This window comes from Nematolebias whitei, chromosome 17 (genome assembly GCF_014905685.2).
Source record: "Nematolebias whitei isolate Nwh7 chromosome 17, NemWhi1, whole genome shotgun sequence".
NCBI lineage: Eukaryota > Metazoa > Chordata > Actinopteri > Cyprinodontiformes > Rivulidae > Nematolebias > Nematolebias whitei.
Window position 1 is genome coordinate 30,899,137 of NC_056514.1, and position 9,272 is coordinate 30,908,408.

Here is a 9,272-nt window from a genome sequence, read left to right on the forward strand (position 1 = left end):
ATCCATCCATCCATCCATCCATCCATCCATCCATCCATTCATTCTAAAATCAAGTCTGTCTTTTGTAACTGAGTCCCTGAGGCTCAATAAATAAAAGTTGAATGAAATAAATAAATAAGTTTATATATATATATATATATATATATATATATATATATTATTGTTAACACGAAACAGACATGGTGATGTCTGTTTTTTCAGGGGAACTAGAGAGAGAGAGAGAGAGTGTGTATTATTAGCATTAATCATTCTGTTTTTTTCATCATGTTCATAAGAATTTAAAATGCAGTAGGTGTGGTGTTTAATTGCCTTTCTTTGGAACAATTACTGTACAGCAGAAAAATGGCTGAGGCGGTGGCAAAGGTGGCCCAGAGGGTTAATGAGGCAGTAGAGGAAGGCAAAGACAGTCTGGGTGAGTCACTCAAAACATTTTTCTCCTCTCTTTTAGCAAAGCATGTGAATGAATGACTGATTTGTTTAGGGTGGTGGTTTAAATCTCACCAGCAGATGGCGATAGTGGCCTAAATTTGAATCCCCCAGTCCCTTTCTTACTGAGGTACCTCTCATACTCCTCTTGTCTGCAGACCTGTCGAACTGCCAGCTTGTTTCTTTCCCTGACGGTGTGTTCAAGCTCCTGAGGAACGTCACAGAAAACATCTGTGTCATCACGTTGGCGGATAATAAGCTAAAGTCCATCTCCAGCAAGTTCTTTGAAACTTTTACTCATCTCAGAGGTAGGCAAGGACAGACAATGCGCAGCTCATACATTTAATGTTAAAGAAGCAGCTGTATCACACACTGTTGTTCTCACATCACAAGTGTTGACAGAATGTCTTCATGCTGTGATTGAAGAAGAGAAATAACTCCTTCATTTACTCATGTCTTGAAATACCTCACAGAACTTGACCTGCAGGGTAATGTTCTCACCAAACTGCCTGACACTGTGGGGGAAATGGAGCATTTGACCTTCATCAGTCTGGCTCATAACAGCTTCTCCATCTTTCCCGACAAGCTGGCTGAAATCGCCTCTCTGGAGAAGATTGACCTTGAGGGAAACAGCCTCGTCGGTAAATAACATATTTATGTATGCCATTTGTTTGCAAAATGAAGTATTTCTTTGCAGCATAAACAACTCCTTTAAGCTTATTTCCTTTTTTTTTTTTTTTGGCATTTTGTCCAACAGAAATACCTCTGGAGAAGCTGTCCATCATGCCATCTCTGAAGTCGCTAAACCTAAAGTCAAATCCTTTGGATGTCAACGCTCGGTCTGCTCTGACATCTCCCCACAAATTTGAGATTTTGCTGGCAAACGAGTCGTAAAACATGTCAAAAGTATTTGACACCAGATACAGACTGTATGCTTTGTGCCTTTAGTTGCTTTGAAGAAACAAAGGAGATCGAAACACTTGAAAAATAACATCATGTGCAAGAAAAAGAAATACAGTCGTGTAAAGAGTGAGTTCAGTGCTGCCGCCTTTTTTGACTCACAGTTGAAGATATCAAACTTGACATTTTATCACTAATTTATTACTTGTTATCGATTAAATCAACATTTTGCAAACCGATTTTTGTGTTTTGATTTACTACTAATGACTTGTTCTGCACTTTTTGAAATGTTTTGATGCTTAATTATTCTTCAACACTTAAAAAAAAATTGATTATTGTTTACATGTAAACTTTACAATTTCCCACTACTTTATATTTTTTAAGTCCTTTTCTTTCTCTCAAAAACTGGTACATAGTACTATTTCTAAAGTCTCGTGGGACCTGTTGCCATCTATGAAAAACAACACCTTTGTTGACAGATTGTATGTGTTAAAAAGAAAATAAGTATTTCAACTCAAAGTCAAAAATACTTTTTTAATCCCAAAGGGAAATTAAATGTTGTTATAACTCGTTATCCATCGTTTCATTAAGAGATGTTATAGATGCTGATGGCTGTAGGCAGGAAGGATCTCTTGTAAAGGTCTTGTCTCCCAGCAGATCTGAAGAAACTGGCCACAGATGCTGTCCGATCCATCCACCCAGACTCGGCTGGTTTCTCGAGCACAGCTGGCAGGTAGATGGGAATGCATCCATAGCGCCTCCTTTTCAACTAATTTTGGATTTGGGGCTGTAGTTGATTTGAGCTTTTGAGATGTTAATCAGCTGCTCCCAGTTGTGAAAAACACCTTGGTTACACATCATAACAAAATGTCCAAAAGTAAAAAAGTTTCAGTAAAAATCCTTGCAGCTGTATCTGATATCAGAGGAAACACTCATCCCAAAAAAGTGATTTACATCCAGAAAAAGAGGAAGCAATATTTCAGAATGAATTTAAGAGAGCTACTCCATTCCGAGCAGCGCAATTTGATCTTCATTTCCCAGTATGATACAGAAAAAAGACTTCATCGTCCTAAAAACAAATATATATTTACTGGTACATTTTTTAATATGTGCTTAACTCTTTTCAAATGGGCTTTTTTATTAAACTTTAGCTACATAACCAATAGAGCTACCACTTAATATTTTTTTCAAGTATTATTTACTGCCACGCTATGAAAATCTGCCACACTTATTTGCAGCGGACCATTTGCTCCTCACAGTTCCAGGAACTCGTCTTAAGCGCAGAGGGGACAGGGCCTTCTCTGTAGCAGGACCAAGACTTTGGAATGAGTTACTTCTGCTTGTCAGACAGGCCCCCACCCTCTTGGTTTTCAAGTACCGTTTAAAAACCCACTACTATTCGGTAGCTTTCAACACCAGATGATCTGTGTTTTGAACCTGTACGCTCCACACTGGTTAGTCATCATTATCTGCATCGTTTTTTTGTCTATATTTCAGATTTACTTCATTTTGTATTTTGCTTTGTGTGTTACCTGTTGTTCTGTCTGTACAGCACTTTGGTTGGCCTTGTCACTGTTTTAAGTGTTGTATAAATAAAATGGTATGATATGGTGTTTGCTTTGGATGTACATGAATTATCTGTATTGTTGTATTGTTAAAATGAATAAATAACACTCAGTACATGGCATGATACTTTAATAAATAGATGTTTTTCATGACATTTCAAAAATAGGTCTATAAGCCTGCCATCAAAGTGCTGCAGTTCAGCTGATCCAAGTCGCCGTGGTCACAACAGCTAATTCTGCCACATTAATGGGATTACAGCTAAAAGCAGGCAGCTCCATCTGTTTCTGCAAAGAGCTCTGAAGAGTCACAGCCTAAATACGGGAAATAAATCTGTGGAAATTCTGATAGAAGCTGTTCGCATTAATGTTGCGGGATGCGTGCGACAGCCGTGGAGAGGTGGTGAAAAGGATTAGGCGCTGATGACTTCACAGCTCTGCCCCTCACAGAAGGTCTAACAGGCATCAGTAGACGTGATATGAAAACATGCTTTAGGTTTTTTAGTAGCGTGCACGGCCCCCTCCTTTGCCTTGGCAACTAGCTCTCAGTGAAGCTTCTTAGTCGTGCTGAATTAGTGAACGCACCACAGAGGGAGCGATTCATCCCAACATGAGCTTTTCTACAGAGGAGAGGGGCAGGCCGAACACCCAGGAGTACAGGGTGTTTTTCAGTAAGCACAGCTTTTTGAATCAAATACTTTGTTGCAGTAAAATAACCTCATTTATTAATATAGCAGTTGCTTGAATAACTCGTTGCTGTTTTGAGCTACATGTAGAAAGAGCTTGATGAACTCTTTTCTAGAAAACTCGGATGGAAAGTACATTTCTCCCTTTCATGACGTGCCCATTTATGCGAACGAAGCGGAGGTGAGCAGCGTGTCATCTGTTAGTGATTTGGGCAAATATATTTCCTGTTGATTAACAAAAACACATGGCTTGAAAAGGCTCTAAACATAAAGTGTAGGAAATGTGCCTTTAATAGCAGTGTTGGATTAATATATGTAGAGATGCATGATATTATCGGCATATCGGTATCGTCCTGTATTAGTGATAAAGTTAAATATTGGATATCGGCCATTCCATCAAAATAACTCACCACTATAAAAGGCGCTGTATTTATGTATGTACGTATGTACATACACACATATGAAAGGCGCTGTTTTTGTAGGACAACAGTGACAAGGACGCCTGCAGTGCCAGCACGTTGCCACGTCCACCGTTGAGTTTAGATTGGTGAAAATGTACTAATTTGTACTGTTCGAGTGTTGTCATTGTGTTAGAGAGAGTAAATGTCATGAATAAATTTGACATTAAACATAATCCAAGTTTAAGTGTCGCTTTATTTTCAGCCCCCTTTTTGGCATTTGGTGGCAGGTCAAATTGACAAAGACCATGCAGAATAATGGAGTATTTTAATTCCATAGCAGAGAAAGCTATGTGTAAGTAGGTTTAGGGGAAAAATATTGGTATTGGATATTGGTTATTGATTATCAACCAAATAAGTTTTAACATATCGGATATCGTCCAAAAATCCAATATCGTGCATCTCTAAATATGTTTTATAAATAAAATACATGAAAAAATAAATCCGTAATTTCAGTCAAATAAAAACCAACAGATATAATAATTAAGCTTTACTTTAAAACACAATTACAATAAGATTGTCAGGCCCTCGATTGTTTTATTGATTTATTTTGCTACTTTTAGCTTGCCTTGTCCAACATTTAGTTTTAGTTGCTTTTTTGTTTTTTCTTATTCTTTTATCTTTCAGGTAACCTTTTGCCACTTTTTTTTTCTGGACCGTTGACTATTTTTAACCTTTTTTGGAAATGTTTTGCTGTTATTAGCTAGCAATTTGATGCTTTTTAGCTTGCTTTTTATTTCTTTAAGCTTTTGGTGTAATGATTCTTTAATCTTTAACAACTCATTTTCATCTCTCAGCATTCGCACTGAATTTGCATAGAAAATACATTTCTCCAGTTTATCTTTGTTAGACTCTATTTTAGTTAGATTTTATTATTAATAAATCTAAATAGAGTGGAAATTAGCAAGCTTTTGGAGGTAAAAATTGATCTTGTTTTAAATTTGTTGTTTCTGTTTTTAAGTAGCTGGTATGGTTAATTAGGTGATTTTCTTCTGTAACACTAAAGTTTTGAAGAATTGCTCTTCAGGATTATTGGTACCACTTTACAATAAGTCTCCCCTTATGGATGATTAATAATAGATATGTTACAAGTATATAGTTATCTAAGTTATATAAGTATATAGTTATAAGTGTCTATAGTTGTAGATATTTATATTACGGTATATCCTAAAAAAAATACCAGTAAGTTTACAAATTCTTATTGTGCTTACAAGGTAGTAACTTAGTCTGAAATGTTTAATATAAGAACTCTAGATAAAATATATAGGTGAACAGATTTGGCTCACTATTTGGCAAGAAACTGATCAGTTTTGTCTCTTTCTCGCCCTTACTTAATGCTTAATAAGCAGTTATTAATGATTTATAAAGTGTTTATAGAGAAATTAATAACGTATCTATAAACTATTTATTAGCCATCCATAAGAGGAACCTTATTATAAAGTGGTACAGGATTATTAAAGTGCATTCTCATGATTCTGCAGAACATTTTTCATGCCGTTGTGGAAGTTCCGAGATGGACAAACGCAAAGATGGAGGTACGTTTTTAAAAATCATAACACTTACACTGTAGCTCTCAACAATATTTTTTAAGAACTGCTTGGAGGTAGTTTATTTTGACATTTTTGCAACTACCAAGTCATTGCATATTACGTTGCTTACATTTCTCAGATTGCCACGAAGGATCCTCTAAATCCAATAAAACAAGATGTGAAGAAAGGGAAGCTTCGTTACGTAGCCAACGTGTTTCCCCACAAAGGATATATCTGGAATTATGGAGCTATTCCACAGGCAAGTATAGCTCAAACTATATTCAAACAAAAGGAGAATTGTTCAATGTGATAATGTTTGTGATAGACATGGGAGGATCCCAACCACAAGGACGGTGACACGGGATGCTGTGGAGACAATGATCCGATCGATATATGTGACATTGGTGACAAGGTACTGAAATGTGCTGAAAAGGCTGATTTCGATCCAGCTGCTTGGAGCCTTTTCCTAGAAATGTGACTAACCTTTTCAGGTGTGCTCTCTTGGAGAAATCATCAAAGTGAAGGTGTTGGGAACGCTGGCTCTGATCGATGAGGGTGAAACGGACTGGAAGGTCATTGTGATCAACACAGAGGATCCAGAAGCTGCAAACTTTAACAGTAGGAAAAACCAGCTCCTCACCTGTGCTGATCAACAAACTTCTCTATAGTTTATCTGTTAATTTGCTGCAGATATCGATGACGTGAGGCGGCTTAAACCAGGATACCTGGAGGCGACTGTTGATTGGTTCAAACGATACAAAGTCCCAGATGGGAAACCTGAAAACCAGTTTGCTTTCAACGGAGAGTTCAAAGACAGGGTGCAAAATTCATTGTCCTATTTTTGTTACTTATATTTTATTTTAAATGTGAACCCCATCAGGTTATTACTAATTTAGACAACTGTTCTTGTAGAAAAGAAATATAAGATATTTTTGTTTTACAGGACTTTGCCATAAAAACAGTTAAAAGTACACATGACTTTTGGAACGCAGTGATATCTAAGAAGACCCATGCTGGCGAGTTAAACTGGTGAGCAACTCATGTTTAGATTTACCCTAATGCTTATCACTAGAACTAGGATTTTACACTAAGATCGACTTATCATCTAAGATTATCTAAGTTATTCTGTTGTTTTAAGCTCTTTCTCTCTGTTTTTAACCAGCATGAACACTTGTGTCTCAGACAGTCCATTTTTCTGTTCGGCGGCAGATGCAGAAGCTGTGGTTAAGTCTGTAGGTTTAATTTATATATTCACATTTTTTCTTTAATCCAAGTAAAGTTGTACTTGCCAATGCAGAATGTCAAAGATAAAAACATTCTTGTATTTTAAAATAGCACTGTTTTGTGATTTTTATGACTCGCAGGCCTGTTCTTTGGGTCCAGAAGATCCCATTTCAAGCTCAGGTGGGTGTTTCATTCATTTGCATCCACTTTATGTTTTTAATTCACCTAATTCAGTCTAAAAATGTGGTTATTGATTTTTTTTTCCCCAGTTGACAAATGGTTCTACTATGAAAAGTAACAATCTGCAGCCGTGTGGAAAAACTTCAGAGGAATTCTTCGTTCATTTTACCAGCACATGAGCATCACAGATTTAGTATGATTTTCTTTGTTTGGACTGTTTTTGACTTAGCAGAATTCAGAAGATGTGAAAGCACTTTTTGTCTCTGACTCAACAACTCTCTTCAATTAAACTCAGTTTCATTATATTTAATATTGTGTGCTATGTTTTTTGTTTGCATATTGTCATCATGTGCTGCTCACTAAATACAAATATAACACTGAAAAAGATACATATGACCCTAAATATAAATCTGTGCATCCCTCACCTGTAAGCCGTTTTGCAATTTCACACATTACACAACAGCCTATAAGGATCCACTAAAGATTTTACTTGGAATAAAAAAAAAAAAAGTTTTGGATGTAAATGTCAAGAGTTAAATATATTATTGTTCAACATAATCTCAACTTTCATTAACACAATAACTGTAACACGAAAGCCAGTTCTATTCTATGGAGAATTAACGTTGCTATTAATTAAAGAACAAGTGAAAGAGTTCAAATATCACAATCATATGTTCTAGAATTGCACCACTCGGGGTGGCTGCATATTGGAGTCTGTTACATTCATTCTGATTTATTGCATTAGAAAACTTTAATTCCTCTTTTTTACTGGATGTAAATCACTTTTTTCAGATGAATATTTACGCTGGTGTTGGATGCGGTTCAGCTGGAAGGATTTTTACTGAAACTTTTCTACTTTTAGGCATTTGTTATGATGCATAACCATGGCAACAAGGTGTTTAACAACCAGACACAGCTGATTAACATCTCAAAAGCTCAAATACTTCAACTACAGCCCCAAATCCCAAATGAGTTGAAAAGGAGGCGCCGTGGATGACTTCCCGTCAACCTGGCAGCGGTGCTTGTGTACTTGACTGCTGAGATCAGGGAGCTGGTGAGAAACTCTGCTCGTGCCAACGGGAGGACAGGGATCATCCTCCAGCACCTTCATCTGTTTGTCCGTGGTGATGAGGAGCTCGGCAGATCGCTCAGAGGAGTGACCATTGCTCAGGGAGGAATTCTGCCCGGCATTCAGGCAGTCCTGCTGCCCAGGAGGACTGAGAGGCCCACCGGATCTGACAGCAAGCTGGATACGGGTGGACGGATCGGTATCTGTGGCCAGATTTTTCGGATTCGCTGCAGGAGATCCTTCCTGCCCACAGCTATCAGCATCTATAACAACTCTTGAATGAAACCAAGACGATGAGCTACGACAACACCCAATTTCCCTTTGGGATTAACAAAGTTTTTTTTATTTATTTAATTGAATACAAGTACCCTTACTCTCTTTAGCAGTAAGCTACCACAGAATAGATGGCAGACAAATGTAATGTTAAAAAAATGGCATACATATAATAGTACATTTTTAAATACCTAAAAATAAAAGGACAAGAGTCTGTGAGATACAAGCTGTCTGCCGCTAAAGCGTGTTATATTTTCTACTCATCAAGAGGGGGCGCTGTAAACATATGAACACAGGCTTGGTGCCCAATTAAATCCACGAAGAAGAAAATGATTGACGGTTTCCAGGGAAACCACTGACGCTACTAAGTCCTGGGCTGTTTGGTCGGTGCTGTAGCTTTAGGTACGTGAACAGAATTATATATATATTTATATATATATATATTTTTTTTTGTAAAGCAATTTCATGGAAGTGTTTTCTTGCTACCTGTATGTCTTAACGAGGTTCTCTCTCAGTTTCTCGTTTGTCAAAATGTGTCGTTATGAAGACGAGCGTTAGCTAAGTGAAATAACTAGCTATAAATGTAACGCAGCCTGCCTGTGAAACATGTTCTGTTTGTCTCATTAAACGTGTTGTTTGGTTAAAGCTATTTGAGTTGATATTATTTAAGTTACCAGCTTCATCATGTTTGGGTGGAGGTAGAGAATGTTATTTGATGGAAAGCCATTAAAACATTAAATTGGGAGGGGGAAACTTTTTTTTTCATTCAACCTTTATTTAGACAGGTAAATTTGAAACATGTTTCTACTCTGGTGTCCAGTAAGACAGCACTAAAAGCCCATATCACTTAAAAATAGGGAAAAACCTTACTTGTATAGTTTCAAAGCATGGTTTTTCTATTTTTAATCACTCAATGCATTAAGTAGTAATAAATCCTCTTTTTATTACAGGTGACTTGTGTCACT

The 9,272-nt window shown here is 37.0% G+C and overlaps 2 protein-coding genes across 2 annotated transcripts in view; both read left to right on the plus strand.

The window, feature by feature from the left end:
- Positions 1–1,383, plus strand: part of lrrc20 (leucine rich repeat containing 20) — a 2,259-nt gene extending 876 nt beyond the window's left edge. Inside the window, exons 2-5 of the mRNA XM_037691101.1 lie at positions 336–412; positions 585–734; positions 900–1,067; positions 1,184–1,383. Coding sequence (XP_037547029.1) covers positions 343–412; positions 585–734; positions 900–1,067; positions 1,184–1,320 — 525 coding nt within the window. The 5' untranslated portion in view covers positions 336–342 and the 3' untranslated portion in view covers positions 1,321–1,383. The remainder of the gene's footprint in view (positions 1–335; positions 413–584; positions 735–899; positions 1,068–1,183) is intronic.
- Positions 1,384–3,491: 2,108 nt separating this feature from the next.
- ppa1a (inorganic pyrophosphatase 1a) lies at positions 3,492–7,199 on the plus strand. The gene is made up of 11 exons (XM_037691103.1): positions 3,492–3,559; positions 3,691–3,755; positions 5,514–5,567; positions 5,701–5,820; positions 5,887–5,973; positions 6,053–6,179; positions 6,252–6,379; positions 6,505–6,590; positions 6,724–6,793; positions 6,926–6,965; positions 7,055–7,199. The coding sequence occupies exons 1-11, from the start codon at positions 3,499–3,501 to the stop codon at positions 7,081–7,083; spliced, it is 867 nt and encodes a 288-aa protein (XP_037547031.1). The 5' UTR covers positions 3,492–3,498; the 3' UTR covers positions 7,084–7,199.
- The last annotated feature ends 2,073 nt before the right edge of the window (positions 7,200–9,272 follow it).